The 17,726-nt window shown below is 41.3% G+C and overlaps 2 protein-coding genes across 2 annotated transcripts; one reads left to right on the top strand and one right to left on the bottom strand.

Moving 5' to 3' along the window:
* The first annotated feature begins 50 nt into the window (after positions 1-50).
* cdk5rap1 (CDK5 regulatory subunit associated protein 1) lies at positions 51-5,631 on the top strand. The gene is made up of 13 exons (XM_035662308.1): positions 51-571; positions 657-760; positions 842-878; positions 1,282-1,380; positions 1,460-1,670; positions 1,811-1,931; positions 2,061-2,291; positions 2,405-2,502; positions 2,620-2,675; positions 3,266-3,396; positions 3,513-3,662; positions 4,296-4,436; positions 5,179-5,631. Exons 1-13 carry the CDS (start codon positions 286-288, stop codon positions 5,311-5,313), a joined length of 1,800 nt encoding a protein of 599 aa, XP_035518201.1. The 5' UTR covers positions 51-285; the 3' UTR covers positions 5,314-5,631.
* On the bottom strand, positions 4,464-13,074 carry LOC118328540 (bactericidal permeability-increasing protein-like). The gene is made up of 16 exons (XM_035662307.1): positions 12,973-13,074; positions 11,418-11,525; positions 11,224-11,338; positions 10,995-11,126; positions 10,749-10,904; positions 10,554-10,617; positions 8,916-8,976; positions 8,745-8,836; positions 8,477-8,653; positions 8,333-8,392; positions 8,085-8,252; positions 7,937-8,004; positions 7,789-7,831; positions 7,643-7,706; positions 6,308-6,384; positions 4,464-6,147 (listed from the first exon to the last, which is right to left on the bottom strand). The coding sequence occupies exons 2-16, from the start codon at positions 11,518-11,520 to the stop codon at positions 6,106-6,108; spliced, it is 1,422 nt and encodes a 473-aa protein (XP_035518200.1). The 5' UTR covers positions 11,521-11,525; positions 12,973-13,074; the 3' UTR covers positions 4,464-6,105.
* Between the last annotated feature and the right edge of the window lie 4,652 nt (positions 13,075-17,726).

The raw sequence follows: 17,726 nt of genomic DNA on the forward strand, positions 1-17,726 counted from the left end.
TATTACCTGGCAGCGTTCATAGTTTTGACAGCTAAACGCTTTTCCCGGGTTCCCATAACGTCCCTTTGAAACGGGGAGATACTCCTCTTGACATTCAGACCTCTTTGGCTCCACATGAGCAGTAACCCTGGTTGACATTTATCCAACGTAGCCAGCACATACAGCAGTTGTACAGTAAGATAAACAAGGACCAAACGTTGGCTACTTTGTAGGTTAACATTAGTTAACTACAGTATACGGTATAACAACGACAGATAGCTTCAGAGCCTACCTAGCTAACTAAACATGGGGCTCCTCAGTACTTTAAAACCCCTGTTTTCCATTCCCCCACACTGGGTACCCATCAGGTGTATCCACCCCAGACATTGTTCTAATCTAGCTAACACCAGTGTGACTTCAAGAGAGAGGAAGACAACTGTAGACAAGTTCAAGTCCCAGATATCCTCTGGTCCAAGCTTCCAGGATTTCATCAAAGGAGTTTCAGTTACTAACAAGACTTATGCTGCAGATGGAGAGTGTGACAGACATAGCTATCTGTCTGAGGACTTGGAGATGGGGAATTCAAGGAAAGGTTAGTCTGCATCACTGACAGCTTTGAAATTCATTTAGATTGTTTGGGACCAATGCTAAACTTGTGTTCTGTCTGAATATTGCAGTGTATTTTGAGACCTATGGATGTCAAATGAATGTAAACGACACAGAGATTGCCTGGTCCATCCTACAGAGGAAGGGGTATCAGCGCACGGTGGACTTAAGCGAGGTACAGGAGAACTTTATTCCTATACAGTTTTAACATCATTTCAGTCAAAACAGCTGTTTAAAATAATCATTGTGCCTACAGGCAGATGTTGTCCTCCTGGTAACGTGCTCCCATAACGGCTCGATACTTTCAAACACGTAACGACTTCTATCTCATAGTACGAGCCTTCACTCCTGTCTGAGCATCTTAATCTTGGCTACACCTGAACTATGTCGAGCCCACACTCTCGCTGGACCACATGTCTGGCACCATCCTCTTCCTACCAGCAGCCCAAAGCTGACGCTCTCACGCATGTCGCCCCTGCTTTCTGCCTCCACCACACGCCAACAGATACAGCGGCCAGAGTCCACCACAACGCGCGACATCAGAACGTCTGGGTCCCCTTGGTGCGTTGACAGTCTCTCTCGGTGCTCAGCCGCAGCGCGCTTCATCTGCTAAAATAGGCAATGCAAGGTTTTCAGGAGACCACACACATGAAATCATCAGCTAACGGAGAGACTCCAACTCTTCTCTTGACAGAGAAAAAGCTGAACAAACAATTTGGAATAGACTAAAACAACTGACAGCGATGAAGAAGAAACGGTTAAAGACCCACACACCAATGAAAATTGGGATTTTAGGTAAGTTAGCTCACAATAGTGCACACATTTCACTCTCAACGGAGGCTACACAGACACATTGGTGGTTGTGTGTGTTTAGGGTGCATGGCAGAGAGGCTGAAGACGGAGCTTTTGGAGCGGGAGAAGCTGGTAGATGTTCTCGCAGGTCCAGACGCCTACCGGGACCTTCCCCGCCTCTTGACTGTAGCTGACGGAGGTCAACAGGCAAGCAACGTGCTGCTGTCCTTAGAGGAGACCTACGCTGACGTCATGCCTGTCCACCACGCTCCTCAGGGACGCAGTGCTTTTGTGTACGTTGTTCACCTAGCAGCTATGTTTAGGAAGTTACTCACCCTATATCACCAACTGCTGTCCTCCTGTTTTCTTCTGCAACACTTTGTCTTTATACTACGACCTCTGATGACTTAGTGTGCATCTTTTATGCTGCCAGGTCCATCATGCGAGGCTGTGACAACATGTGTACTTACTGCATCGTTCCCTTCACCCGAGGGAGAGAGAGGAGTCGACCTGTCAGCTCCATACTTGAGGAAGTTCGTATGCTGTCGGAACAGGCGAGTTATAAGCTCAACACTGAAGTCGGCCAGCTAAACTGCTACACCTGTTTAATACAGGAAGACATGCACTGATAGCAAGACTAGAATGGGATTGACTGTGTGTGTGCGCTGGGTGTTTTTGTTCAGGGTGTGAAGGAGGTGACTTTGCTGGGTCAGAACGTGAACAGCTACAGAGACACGTCAGAAGAACAGTTCTGCAGCTCAGACCTGACCCAGCTCAGCCGGGGCTTTAAGACCGTCTACAGAACTAAGCAGGGCGGTCTGCGCTTCTCCGACCTGCTGGACCGAGTGTCCCGCATCGATCCTGACATGAGGATCAGGTTCACTTCCCCTCATCCCAAAGATTTCCCTGACGAGGTACATGATTCAGTCCTTATTACAAGCCAGTGTTGCTTTCCAAGTATAGACGGCCCCCGTTCGTTGTACAGTTCTGTATATTCCTGACCTGGTCTGTGTACTGGTGTCGACAGGTTTTGCATCTGATTGCGGAGCGAGGCAACATTTGTCAGCAGATCCACCTTCCGGCCCAGAGTGGGAGCAGCAAGGTCCTAAAAGCAATGCGCCGTGGGTAAGAGACGACTATGCTTGTTTCCAAACTAAATTGCCAAAGTAATTCAGCTGGAAAAAGTTTGTTTAAGAGTCTCTTAAAATATTCTAACATGTGCTTTTCTTATCAAATGTACAGCTACACGAGAGAGGCCTACCTTGACCTGGTGAAGAACATCAAGAGGATTATCCCAGGTAGGCTATGAAAACCAGAATTAAAGCTGCAGTGGACAAACCTATGCAAAACCTTCTGCCTCGTATCACTCTGCTAAGCCCCTCCCACTCAACCCACAAGTTCTAACGGCAGCCAATAGGAACGCCCTCTGTATGAAGTGAATCCGCGATTGCACACAGAGTCTTCCGTCACAGGCTAGGAGGTGCACAAGTGTAGTTTTTTCTCAGACCACTCAGAATTACAATATGCTGAAAGGTTATTATGGGATTTTTGCCCAATGATGCCCCAAAAAAAGCTGCCTGCCCCAGCTTTAATTTGTTCCTTTAATTTGCATAGATGGAAAGAGTACTCGAGTATTTTACTCAAGAAGAAGTCAAAACACTTAAAAGTAGATCAGTATTAAAAGGTGGAATGTAACCTGTTTATGGGTCTCACTTTAATCAGTAGTTTATGATTAACAGTAACTTCTCTAACTTCAACTCTTGCACTTGCACACAGTGAGGAATATTACTTCTACTTACATCTGACTTTAAGGGCATTTGCTTTGGTATTACCAACTTGAGAAAGTAGTGAGTGATCTCTGTTTAACATTAATATGTCTGTGTGTCAGAGGTGAGTCTCAGCAGTGACTTCATCTCAGGCTTCTGTGGAGAAACAGAGGACGACCACCAGCAGACTCTGTCTCTGATCAGAGAGGTGGGCTTCAGCGTGGGCTTCCTGTTTGCTTACAGTATGAGAAAGGTGGGCGCAAAAGACGTTCTGTATCTTAGAATGAAAACCAGCTGTTATTATCAAGCATTCTTTTCAGTCGGTCAGGTAGTTTGTTTTGTAACTGCTCTGCTGGTTTCCTCGCTCAGAAAACCCACGCCTTCCATCGGCTACAAGATGACGTGCCAGCAGAGGTGAAGCAGCAGAGGCTGGCGGAGTGCTACCGTGTATTCAGAGAGGAAGCTGCAAGGGTCAACGCGGCTCTCATTGGCAGCACACAGCTTGTCCTGGTGGAGGGAGTGAGTACTGCAAGCACGGCTGATCCGTCCTTCACCCCCCTTAGAAAATGCATGAATTGACAGTTTGCTCAAACAAACATTTTTATTAATCTTCCCCAGAAAAAGGTACTGCTGCCTCTCTGTACAGCTACCTGTGTTAAAGATAGCTCAGCTTGAGATGGCACTGGCTATTTTTTAAGAATGGTGTAATAGCAGAAAGGGCAGAATAACAACAGTTTTATTGTTTTTAGCCGTGGCGTTGCTCTAAAGATGGCCTGGCTCAGTAACGGTGTGTTGGTCTATAAGATGGATTACCATTAAACGTACACATATTCATGCTGCCCTAAAGGTGATTCCTAATGTCTCTGTTGATCCTCTAGTGCCACCATGAGATTCACATGAATTACATGAAAGCGAGCTAGTGTGGAGTGTACAAATATCATCATGAACCCTGCATCATTCAAAAGTCAATCATAGAGAGTCAAAATTAGGCCTACCGGAAAATGATTGGCTCCTATAGAAATACCGAAATTGGTTTAGTAATGAGTAACACTGCTCACCATGGATACGGCTAGTAGTCTTGTATAACTGTACTGGGTTACTGTAACCTGTTACCAGGCAACAACGCTCATCTCTGGTTTCCATTTTATGCAGGAAAGTAAAAGATCTGCCAAGGACCTGTGTGGGAGAACTGACGGTAATATAAAAGTGATTTTCCCTAAAGAGGATGTTGCTGCTCAGAATGCAGAATCCAACACTGCACCGGTCAATGCTGGAGACTACGTGCTGGTGAAGGTAAGCTTTGGTTATAGATAGTACATCTTTAAAGAATCAACACGTTGTTAAGTTTTTATTCAAAACAGAGCTATATTTTAGTTTATCACAGATAGATTGGCATTGATTGGCTGATAGTGAATAATGGGAACATATAAAATGTCTCAATGAGCCACACCCACACCGTCCTGATGAAGCATTAGCTGAGCTTTTCCAGCCTACTACAAGGGGTTTCAGATTCCCCTTGAAATCAATCAAATGAGGAGGTGGAAACACTAGTGCTTTTGTTCACAGGGGGCCCCAGAATCAACACAAAGTTCCTTATAGGGGGTTTAGGTGTTCATAAGCTCTTAATTAATAATACCTAACAATGTTTTTTTATACTTTGATTGTTGCTTAGTCACAAATATTTAATGTTCTGGACAAATACTTAACATTTAGTTTCCAGGGGCTTTACATTTTTCTTTGTTGATGTTTTGTTATCAGATTTTTCTCTATCGCTCTCAAACATCCAGTAATGCTCATGCTCAAGTGTTCAGGTCTAGGCACACCTTTTAATTAAATCATGTAAATCTCATGTTGACATGTGACACACCAAGCATCCTAAAAAAGGTGAAACATTCTAGCATTAATAAACGATTTCCTGCCTGTCAATGGTACAGTAGGAAGGTCGCAGTCAGTAACTTGAAGGCCTTATCTGATACTTTCAAAGCTTTCTTCATCCACTCATGCATTCTTTGATGATTTGTGTCTTTTAATACAGATATTGTCGGCCAACTCCCAGACCCTGAAAGGCCGAGCCCTCAGTCACAGCTCCCTGAGAGAGACAGTGACACACTATGAGGCTCTGCCCAGACATCAGCTGGATGAACATGTGGCCATTAAAACGGGCCCCTGATGGAAGCAGGGGACACCACAGGAAACAAAGTAGCACACTGATTTCTTCTATTGAATGACTTTGACACTATGTGGAGTTTGGTCTTCCTATGAACTATGAAAACCGCATTGTCCAATTGTGTTATTTATACAGTCAGTACTACCTATGTGTTTGTACGTATTGAACTGAACCCTGTTAGGATGCTGTAAATTATAGTGTTTGTTTAGTACAAACTACTGTGGCTGATTTGCTTTGTCTGAAGCGGGGCTGCTTGATTGATGTCTTGGCATTGTTTTTTCATGGGACTCTCCAAACTGCAGTAAAAATGTCATGGATCAGCACATTTGTAGAATCGCTCCGTGAGCTACAAAGTCAGAAAGTTTGAGAAAGAATTTGCCCAAAGTCAGCAGCAGAAAGTGCTGTGATCTGCTTTGGAAGGAGCATGTTATTGCAAAAAGAGATGATTGCCGTGAGAAACTTCAAACCCTGTCCTTCAGACTGTGTCCTGTTCTAACACAACTGCAATAATCCCCGTTCACTGCCCTCATCCGCGTTTTATATTTACAAAACCTCGTCTGAGTTCACATTTAAAAGAAAAAGAAAAAGAAAAACAGTATTAAAAAAAACAGAAAAAAAACAGAAGAGTGATAAAAAAAATCTAAGGAGAGAAACAGGATTTTTGTGACATATTTCTCAGGCGTGTAGAGCATCATTTGTTTTTTCTTCTTGAGTAGCCGTACAGGTTGTGATTGTGTCTTGATGGTGGGATGCCCCAGTGCAGAAATGAACCCTGGGAGTTTCCAGGAACTCCATTCAACCCGTGAACTGAACATCTGTCCCAATCAGCATATAGTCCTAGAGACAAAGACAGCACAGCAATAGCAGTTAGTAACAGCTTTGAAAAGGATGAATGCTGATGTTTTCTACTAAGTCCACTGCTCTCATTAAAATCCATATCATATAATAAATGCAGCTTGCTTAAAAACTTGGGGTTTTATGGCAGATAGTCTCTGACCTTCAGAACCTGAAGCTGAGTGTTCACAAGCTTCATCTTTCCAAGTGTAGGAAGTGGGTATCCCTTGGCAAGTTGGACTGCGAAGAAGAAAATCATACATTTGGTTACAAAAATCCAATGTGGCAAACATTATAGTGATATTATTATCAGGGGATTTCTGTTTAATTTTAATTACATGGAACAATGCCTTGCCATGCAGCTCAAAGTGCTTTATATAAAAAGATAAACATAAAAAAGAATTACACCAAGAATTACAACACACACTGTTCAAATAAACTTTAATCTAAGAGGAATCAGTGAGTTTAGAACTGGTGCAATCTAATTAAATATAACAAAAAAATACAAAAGAAAATATTCATGCAACCATCCAGACATTGTTGTCTAACAAAAAACTAGTTTCGACTTCTAAAAGTTAAAAACCTGAATATCAATAAAAATCTAGAAATTTAATAATAGTCTTTTATTTTTTTTATTTACCGCAACTTGTTCTCCCCTTGGGGGCAGCAGAAACAAGTTTTGAATGCAACATCATCTTTCATGTTTATATGACAAACTATAGCAAATAGTAAATTTACACATCCAGCAGTCACAATGCAACATTATCATTCATTTGAAGTCCAAAAGTCACTCTCTTTTAGCACTGTTTTTGGTCTTCACCAACTCCTGAAGGAAATATCTGGCTCTTTAGCTGCTAGATGCTCCACTATGTTCACCAGTTAGTCTCTAACTGTGTCTGTCTGTTGTTTGCTGCTGAGCAGGTAGTGTATGGTGGGTTTTTCTTTAACAGCTGCCTGCTGAGGCTGAAAACAACTCTTACAGTGGAAGTGAATCAAAACAGTAATTGTGTGGGCCAACAGCTAAACGATGAGCTGAAACTCACTATTGAGCTCCATGAAGGTGTAAGTTCAACACTATGAGTGACCTCTTTCATATTGTTTTCCCATTGTCATTTAATACATTATTATTAGTAGTATTATTATTATTATTAAATGTATCTATTATAGCTGCTTTACAGAAAGCCACAATCCCAGTTTCCTCTGACGGGGGTGTAAGGACGTTTATTCAATTAACAGAGGAGGATGATCAAAGAGGGTGTGATGCGACATAAAATAATAAAGAAAACTTTATCAAAGGCTGTTTTTAGCTTTGAATATAAGAAATTAATTAATATCAATTTTAAGAGTTACAGGAAGCCAGTGCAGCCTGACCACAACTGGCTTAACATATTCTCTCTTTTCTGTTTTATATAGCACGCTAGCTGCAGAGTTCAGAATCAACTGAAGTCCGCCAGTAGAGCATTTATAGACAGTACAAACTGAAAATGAAAGGACTCACCGTTCAGTTTAGGTATCACTACCACTTTGAGGACCATTTGGAGGATGTTGTCGAGGGATCCCACCTGCAGGTTAGGGTTAGGATTAGTCTGTTAGGTTGGTACAGATTGTACACACTGCGACTCGTGTTTAGAATTGAGCTCTCACCTGAAACTCTCCCACATAACTTGTCCCCAGGGTCAGATCCATTCTGTGCAAATTAGGCAAAATTAGACTGTGATCTTCATCTTTAGGGGGACCTTTTGGCCCCATTTTTCTCTTCTCAGAACAAGAAGTGATTTTTTTAGTAACTCACTTGTTTAGGGTGACAGCTCCAGCCAGCTTCACTCCACTGACGTACACTCGGGCGCTGACACTGGTGTCCTATAAAGGCAATATGGTGAGAGAGTTTTAGCATTTTTCTAAACAACACAGCTGGCTTTTTTCCCAGTTGTGTAACCTACCATGTTTAGGACAAAGAGAGGGGAAAGTGTGGCGTTGGGTTGGATAGCGTAGGCCGTCACCGTCCCAATGGCCTGAACCGTCACGTTGTTGGTTTCAAAAGTGATGATGGGATCTTTCACCGTCTTCACCAGCAGTTTCATCATCAGACCTGGGAAACGCTTGGCAATCTGAAAATACGCCGAGATATAGCTGACCGGTTGCAGAAGAAGATAGCGCGTAGTATAAAACCATCATACTGTATTGTCACCTGCGGGATAAAGGCTCCAAACGTTCTGGTGTTGAGTCGGATGGGAGAACTTTGCGGGATCTGACAGAGCCAGTAAGGTTGTAGGTCAGTACGACACCATGAAAGTAGATATAATTAGGGAATAATCAAGAGGATGAAGCTCACCATGTCATCTGTGATGGCCAGGCTGAGGGCTCCAGCTTTGTTGTAGACGAAGGCTGCAGAGTTGATGGTGAAGGCAGACACACCGATGTACAACATGTTGTTGATCTGGGGCGGCAGGGAAAAGGGTTTGGGGGAGAATGGAGGCTCCTGATGCTTCCCAATGTTGTAAAATTCACCCTAAATGGCAAAGAAAGGTTGTGCCATGACTGTCTATTTCTTTATTAACTGAACTTCAGATATATAAAATGTACAGTATACAATTTGTTACCTTCAAGCTGAAGTCTATAGAAGATTTAGAAACTGTGGGCGATGACACCATGGAGTATTCAATCTCTGCATATGGGTCCACTTTGGCTAAAACTGCAGAAAGGTAGAAAGTCTCTCAGATATTCAGCATCAATGAAACATCGAAATATTTGACATAAAGAGAATGTTTTACCATTGAGAGTTTTCAAATGAGGGTTCAAATCAGAGATTGCATCAGCCACCAGAGGGCAGATCTGCAACAGTAAAGAACAGAGAAACAGTTATTCCTGGAGTCCAGAACAAACTTGTTGTTACACAGTAATTTCTGACTGGAGAAAACAACTCTTAAAAGCCCCCCAGAATGGATACAGAGCTCTTCAGAATCAAACTGTTCTCAGTAAACCAACAACAGGGGAATATATTCCTTTAAAAGAATGTTTCATCAACAGTTACTGCTATTTTGTGATGATGTCTGACTCAGTTTAGTTTAGTTACTGAATTCAGACAAATTTTTCTGTCAGATCTGTATGATTGCAGTTTCTTCTTCTGCACTCTTCTGAAAGCTTATTTTCTGGAGTGGCTGTATTCACAAAGCATTCTAAGACAAAAAGTTGTTCCCAACTGGCCGAGTTGAGAGGAAGTTGAGACTTCAAGATTCTACTACGTTTTTGGTTTTAAGAGTAATTCACAGAGCATATTTGCATTACACCTATGTGCCAGTGGTGGAAAGTATTTGTCAAGCACAGTTATGAGTTACTTACTTGAGTCACAGTTTCTGCTGCTTTATATTTCTACTCCACTACATTTCAGAAGGAAATGTACTTTTTACTCCATTCCATTTATCTGACAGATGTAGTTACTAGTTACTAAATACTTAATAAAAACACACTCAATAAACATTTTAGAAGAATTAACTGGTGATATCCAGTGTTTTTGGCTTGTGACGCCTTATATATGACAGTAACTAGTTGAAAGACTGATTTCCCCTCTAAACGTCTCTGATGGTTTTATTTAAATTACTGTTCAAGACCCAAAGAGGTAAAATTATCTAATGTTTAACAAAAAACAAACAAAACAAATCCTAAAAATTAACACAAATTTGTGTATCAGGACTTATGTATTTGTCTTTCCTTCTGGAGGGAGCCTTAACCCCAAAGTTGGGAACCACGGGACCAAACAATTAAACTGTATAAAGAACACACAATGCTGCTTACACATTGATAGAGCACTGTCAGCAATCTAATAATGGAATGACACTCACAAGGGCCATTTTTCTGCAAAACCTGAACCCGACTGAATTTGAATTTAGTAGTTTTACATTGTTGCCTTGGTATTTTACTTAACACACAACAAGGAATTTTTAGCTTATGTTATGTTATGAAACAGCCTCAGTTTAATACTGACACCTCTGTGTGACCTACATAAACAAAAGACCATCAGCAAGAAGATTGGCTATTTCGATTCGGTCAGATACTCCTTGTAATCAGACAACGAGGAATCAACCCAAAATGAAAGTTCCTTGTAGCTGCTTTGAAGGACCAGTGTGAAGGATTTAGTGACGTTGCAGATTGCAACTGAAGGCCGCTTGCGTCAGTATTTGACGAGTGGGAACGGGTTGTGAATACTTCTTCCATGGTTTCTTTCAGTTCTTTTGTAAAAGTTGCTCTCAGCAGCTTTGTGAACACATCAGCCAAAGAGGAAATTCCTAGTTGGGAACTTTTTAGCTGCATTTAGGAGGATTCCTCGTGCCAAAATAAGAGACTTTGTGAAAGCAACCCTAGAGAGGAATGGTTATCATCAAACAGTGGGTATAAGGCTGCGTTGCCCTCACCTTGTTCTGCAGTGCATTTCGCAAAGCCTTATCAATGAACTTACTGAAGAGATTGTATAACCAACTGAAACAAAAAGCAAACACAGGATTTAGGGGAGAATGCAGTACGTCAAGCATGAGAAGTACAACTGAAAACTCACATTCCATTCCCTCACATGAGGATTCAAACGTAGTACACAGCATGGTTTCTTTTACCTGGCTCCACCGTGGAATTTAATGCTCGCCTTGCCGACAGTGGCCGCACAGTTTACACTACTGACCGCAGGTCGGCCAGTCTCGTCACTCTTGATGTCAATACTTGTGGTGATAGTGAGTCCGTTCACATTCAAGTCAAAAGAGCCGCTGTCCTTTCTGTCGAGAGAGAGGAGTCACTGCTGCACCAGAAATATCATAAAATGGATTTAACTGCGCTGCAGAAGGAAGAAATCTTTTCTTACTCACATTATTCTGAGGTACTTGACCCTCCAGTTTCCCTGCAGACTGATGAAGGCGTTACTAATGGACAGTCTGACACCAGTCCCTGGCACTAGATCCACTGCAGACTTTGGTAATCCCACATTCACTATGTGCATACTGGAAGAAACAACATTTGTTTGTAAAGGAACTCAGGGAAATACCACCTTAAGTATCTGAGAGAATTGACAGGAAGTTGGATAAAGGGGAGCCATACTTTGTCAGGCTGTACTGGACCGTGCCAATGGGAGACACCTTCTGTTTCCCTGACATATCTGGCACTTTGATGGTTTTGAGTTTCTGCTGAATTGTAGCCATTCCAAGGGCTCTGCCTAGCAAGAGGCAAGAACATTTGATGATCAATCTCTGAAAGGTTGTTGCTTTTAACTAAAATAAGAAACTGGTGCTTACCATATTCAAGCCCTTTTTCTGTTAGTTTGACCTTCACCCCGGGATTGATGCTCAGGGTCGTAGGAATCAAAGCCACCAGAGCCAGCCAACAGCACAGGAACATCTTGACTGTCGGGAGATAAAAAGGACAAGATTTCTTTTTTTTTAAATTGACCATGACCATAAACCAGGAAAACTTTCTCCTTTTGCTTGTGTTGTGTTCTGCAAAGAATGTTTGGGAAGCAGTAATCCAAGAGTGTTTTCCTTTTTATTATAAATTACTTTTACTGGTTCCTTATTCTTCACTAATATATACCATTCATGGATCATCATCACACCTTACTTGTGTCAGTAGCCTCTCCTTATAGCATAGTTCCTTCTTTTCCTTCTCTAATTATTATCCACCTGTACTGCTCTCCATGATCAGGACAATGTGAGATTCAGGCTCTGTCTTCAAACACTGTGAAGACGTGAACACTTGAAGAGCCACAGTGAAGTCACATTTGCAGAAGTGGTGGAAGTGGTTTGTCCTTTCCAACAAGGACATTTTCAGCACTGTTTTCTTAGCATTAAGCTAGCTGTGTGTTTACACAGAGACGCAGTTACGTGGGTGATTAGGGGTATTTTTGAAATATAAAATCATGATATGAAAAATAAATGTAATGGGGTGAAAAGTGCATTATTTCCCTAGCAGTTACCACAGCCTTAGGCTGGGGATTCCTGCTTCAGTGGAGGCTTGTGAAAGAGCTGACTGTCAGTGCCACATGAAACCACATGACCACATGATTAAATTAGAGATGAAACAGCAAGGCTGCCATTTTTGTCCATTTTTAACGTGGATAGTTCAATCAGTGTAGAAATCTTCAAGACTTTACAGAAGAAAAACACACTTTAAGTCATTGCATTTCAAGACACATTTACAATAGCAATATTTCAGGTTTAATGGCTGCCACGTGCTGTTTTTCCACAATCAAGAGCTCCAGCAATGGTTGAGGAATGAAAAACATCTAACCAGGTCTATCTCATGCTTTCTTTGTCCTGGTGATGTTGCTTGAACTTGGATCAGTATGTTGCGAGTGTAGAATATTTAGGCTCTGACTGTGTCTAAGAACAGACTGAGTAGTGCTACAGACAGACTGAACTGACAAAATCTAAGACATGTGACCTCCAGTGGATAGTTCTCTTAAGGACATTTCTATGTGGCTCAGAAGTGCAATAGAGGGGGGAAGGTGTGTTTTTTTTTGACATTGCAACCTCTTAGCACAATTTCTTAACACGTAATACTTCTTCTTAACTCTGCTTCTAAATGCGTGTACTATTTTTGCACATTCAGTGTACGAAAACTGAACTATTGAAGTCAGATTATATCCACCCAAATAACACTGCAGTTGAAGTTGAGCTGGTAAGCACACCCTTTCCACCCAACTCATCGCAATCACTTCAGAAAGCTTATCCCTACTGGAATCTAATGTGATTAAAGTGGTAAATGGACCATCATGATAGAGAGTAAGTAAGAAAATCTCCACAGTATATACAATATATTTGTAAATTCCAGTGACTATACACCCACTCTTACCTGAAGCAGTAGTTTGTCAGGAGCAGGCGGTGTCAGTCAGTCTGTCAGTCTTTACCAACACGGCAGAGTGAAAGAGGAAGGGAGGGACATTGCCTCTAATTCACTTACTCAATCAGGAACTGAACGTGGCTCATGGACTCTCCCTGATAGAGCAACAAGCAAACTTGCTATTTCACATTTCTCTACTTTTCTCACCTGCTCTCTTTATAATCTCTTCAAAATCACAGATCACTAACTGATCTTATCTGAGTGTTGTTTGCATGAATAACAAAGCTACAGGGACATGGATTTAAAGTTGTTGTTTGTGCTGCTGCTGCTAAGTTTGCTTTCGAGTTCCTTGTAGGAATTTCCAGTAAAGTGTAATGATTAATTAGATTAATAATTAGAAACTCTGCACCAAAAAAGGGAACATATTCCTTTTAAACAATAAATCAGTGTGAGAGTGCAGGCGGTTCCTCAATCAGTAAAAGGCTAAATCAGCTGAACATGCACCACAACAACACCTCAGACAATCTTAACTACAGCAAATATTAGGCAGGATTCTGCTAGGGGAACTAGAAGCACCATAACTATGCTATTCAACCTCTGCTGCTATTTAACTGTGTAGCAGAACAAAATGATCTCCGTCATATTGAGAATAAAAGGCTACAGTGTTTTATTATTTCAGTCTTTGCCATCATAACACACAAAGCGATGTGGTGATGGAAAATCCAATCATTCTCTGCCTCCTCCTCTCAGCAGGGACAGCGTAATGGTGATAAACCACACTTGTCATTATTATGTGTTTCAATTAGCTGATTATAAGGTACTTCATCAGAAACTGAAAATTTAAAACATTTGAAAACATTATATTAATTTCAGGTCTCAATCTCTTTTGTCACGTCCTTTAATTAAAGCACAGTTGCATATCGACACTCCATCGCTTCACCTCCTTTCTACAGCCAGTGTTTGGTTTGTCTCTGGCCTTCTGGGCTACTGTAGAAACATGGCGGTTCAACATGGCAGACTCCATGGAAGGCAACCTACGGCGTCTGTAGATAAAAACAGCTCATTCTAAGGTAACTAAAACGTGACAATTCTTATTTTCAGGTGATTATACACTAATGAAAATGTACCTAAGACTAGTTTCTGTGCCGTAGTGAATATCAAGCATCTCCTTTGTCATAAATACTTAACTCTCTTTCACTTGGATGCTTATATGACGCTGATGAATTTATTGAGGTGCCCTTGAGCAAAGGCCCTCAGCCATTGTCTCTCTGTCTCTCTCTCTCTCTCTCTCTCTCTACCCACCACCCTCACCCAAGGTGCTGTGCAAAAAATCCGCCAAGGACTGGGTGGGGCATTTTATTGGCAACTTTTATTCATCTCTTTTATTTATATGACACTCTGCTTTAACCACCCTAGCCACAAAGTCCTATTGGATTCCAAAATGAATTTCCACTTAGAAACTTTGGAACCAATCCTATAGAATAAATATATACTTCCAAAATGTGATACTTTTATAGGATTTTCATCATTTATAATCCTATAGGATTGACTTTACATTATTATAATTGTATAATTCTATAGGATATAGGTCTGTTTGTCTCATTCAAAATCCTGTGAGTTACTAAAACGTACATTTTGATCTACTTTATGTTCCTTTAATTTTTAGATGTAGCTTTTAAAAATGAATTATGGCGTAAGCTGAGATACACTTACCAATAAATCTGTTAATTTACTAAAATAGGGTTAAAACCATAACTCGTGTTATTAGCATCTTCTATTGTTTATTGTCTTTATTCTGTATTTTGATACTAACTGTTAGGGCTACTGGATAAATGAATTTCCCCCACGGGATGAATAAAGTATTTACAGTTGTAATGCGAAAGTACCCCCCCTAACAAATAACACATTTTGGTGATTTTCTTTTATTGAAAAGATGCTAACACGGCCACGGAGGTTATGGAACACAAAACACAATATTTGCAGCAAAGATTCATGCATTGTTTTGTGTTATTTCATAAATTGAACAAAAATAAATATATATATACTGGGCGGCTTCCAGGTGTGAATGTGTGTCACTGACAAAATCGCCATTGTTTTCAGCTATTTCCCTAAAGATACAGTATAAAGCAGATTTGCTGCATACTTTCTAAAGCTTGTGCATCATCGACACATTGTTTGTGAAAGCAATGGGATAAAGAGAGAACTTTTAAATTGGAGTCTTTAAGTTTAAATGGAGCTGCTGCCTGAACTATTGCAGTGTATTTCTGTGATAAATCCACACCCACTCTGGCTTTCTGTTAACAATGACGTCTTCTGTTTCTTAAAAGAAGAAAAGTAGTTTCTGTCAAACTGTTTAATTCTTTTTAGGTTTTGTGAAATTAATTAGCTTAATTACTGTATAAAAGATGAATAGGTGAGTTGAGAGTATGATGGCTAAATGCTTAGCAACTGTTGCTATGCCTGCTATTATTTAAACCTGCTCTTTGACCAGTGGAGTAATCTTAGTGGTGAACCCAGACTGTATACAAAATGGACCTGGTCTAGACTCCGTGAGGTCACCCATAGGTTTCTGAGGAGCCGCTGTGAAGCTCAGTGTGTTGTCAGCATCCCTAACTCTGCCAGCTCCTGGCTAATCCAAAAATGGGCAAAGGCGTGGGTGGAGCTGAGGCGGGCCGAATGAAAACAATGAAAAAAGCCACCTGAGATGCACCGACCTGTCACTTAAAGTGGCCTTGCCCCTTAATTCTGCTTTACTTTAGCCTTAATACAATTGAAACGGGTAACTTATATAAAAAATCATGCACTGTACAGTTGTCTTCAACAGAGAATTTAACTTTAGAGATCAAAACCGTTTTTGTACCAGGCTGTAAACATGTTTATTTCTGCTGTAAAGTTGGCCATTTTAATATGGGGCCTTATGGAGATTGACTTAAATCTGAAGCCAGCCTCAAGTGACTGTTAAAGGAAGTGCAATTTTTCTTACTTCTGCATTGGCCTAATTTTTATATCCCCAAAGGTTGCCGCTTGGGAAAACCCCACTGACTAATAAGACGTCTCCGCATGGACGTGCACTTGATTGACATCTGCCTCTCTCCTGTTAGCTTTGGTAAACCTGTTTGGCCGGAACTGAAACCACCTGCGGTTGTGTGGAAGGTCTTTAACCACGACCCTTCCCGTCACTGTTCCAATCACAGCTGCTTCTTGTGAGATTTTTTTGGGAGGTGTTGATGTGCCTGCTCTTGGTGTTATAACTGTTTATAGTCTGACAAGTAAGCTTCAATTTTAGGGCCACTTATGAGCTTTTCTTGACCAAATTTCAAGTGCACCTCTGATAGCTCACTGCATATATGCCAATTAGTGTGTATATTTGTCCCTACATGCAGAAATATCATTGTGAAACAGACTGAAATGACGAAAGGCTGACATTTATTGTCTGGGGTGAGACCAAAGAGCAAGTCAGTTAATCCACACAGACACTCTACCTGAGATCTCTCCTACTTGTTGGGGCCATTTGGACACAGAGCATTGTAAAGCCTGATGCGTGTCGAAACACAAAGAGCACTCTGTGCTCCTTGGGGAGGGGGGTGAAATGAAACAGAGGCTGAGGATGCTCTGCAGCTTACTAGAGAGGAGGTGGAAGTGTAGTCCGAGGAGGAGTTCACACAGAGTTCAGTTGTTATCATCATGCTCTCCTCTGTTGCTGCCTCCAGGCTGTGCACAAACGCACCTACAACACAGAGCCTTTTTCTCTTCAGCAGTGAGTTAAACTAATCCTGCCGAAACTGAATTTTAACTATGCCTTCTAAATTTGTACGATCACTGAAATATTGGTATTCCAATAAGACCCTTTAAATTCTGTCATAAAATGAATCAAAATGTTTTAAATTAATATCCTGTGCAGTCCATTTTTTATAAACCATCCTGAACTTTTCATAGCATGTAGATCTATACACCCCCTTGTTTAATGGTTTCCACCTTAATGCCACAGATGGAGATCAAGCTGAAGTTCCTCCTGGATCTGTTTAGAGTATTTCTTCAAACATACACCAGTAGTGCACTCCTGCCCCCTTGAGGCTGAAAGCAGCATGGCATCAAATTGTGTGAAGATACAAATCCAGGAGATCAAACTTGCTTGAGTGGCAGCACCACTACAACAGTTTAGATGTACTGCTTGACTGAGCAGAGGAAGGCCCCTTTAATATCCCAGTGTCTCTGATACAGTGTGTTGTTAGGGAAACGCAACCACAACTGCTGCCGGCTTTTCTAGGATCTGCTGAGAAAATCCCCCTAATATTTTGGTCTAGTGTCCCTCAGGGCCTCCTCACTGTTCTTAAAACAAAGACCCTTTTCAATTTGACAACCCTTGCAGTGAGAGCTTTTAAGTACTTTTTCAGCTCCGAAGTGACATTAGTGTTTGCCAATGAAGTATTACTCATTTCTTAGTATTGTAAAGTAAATATTTCTGAGCTGAAAACAGTAGAGGGTTGTACAAATGAGTTGAAACTCACACTGCGCATTTATTCATTCGTGTGATTATTTATTTCAGAATGTCTTAATTATTTGCTTAAAGGACCAGTGTGCAGGATTTGGTGGCATCTAACAGGGAAGTTGCAGATTGCAACCATTTGAATACCACTTGCCTTCCAAGCGTGTTGGAGAAACCACGGGGGCAGCGCAACCAGCCAGTGTTTGGTTTGTCTGTTTTGGGCTTCTGTAGAAACATGGCGGTTCAACATGGCGGACTCCGTAGAAGAGGACCCGCTCCC

This window comes from Morone saxatilis, unplaced genomic scaffold (genome assembly GCF_004916995.1).
Source record: "Morone saxatilis isolate NCDOM2014 unplaced genomic scaffold, NCSU_SB_2.0 Contig18, whole genome shotgun sequence".
Taxonomy (NCBI): Eukaryota; Metazoa; Chordata; class Actinopteri; family Moronidae; genus Morone; species Morone saxatilis.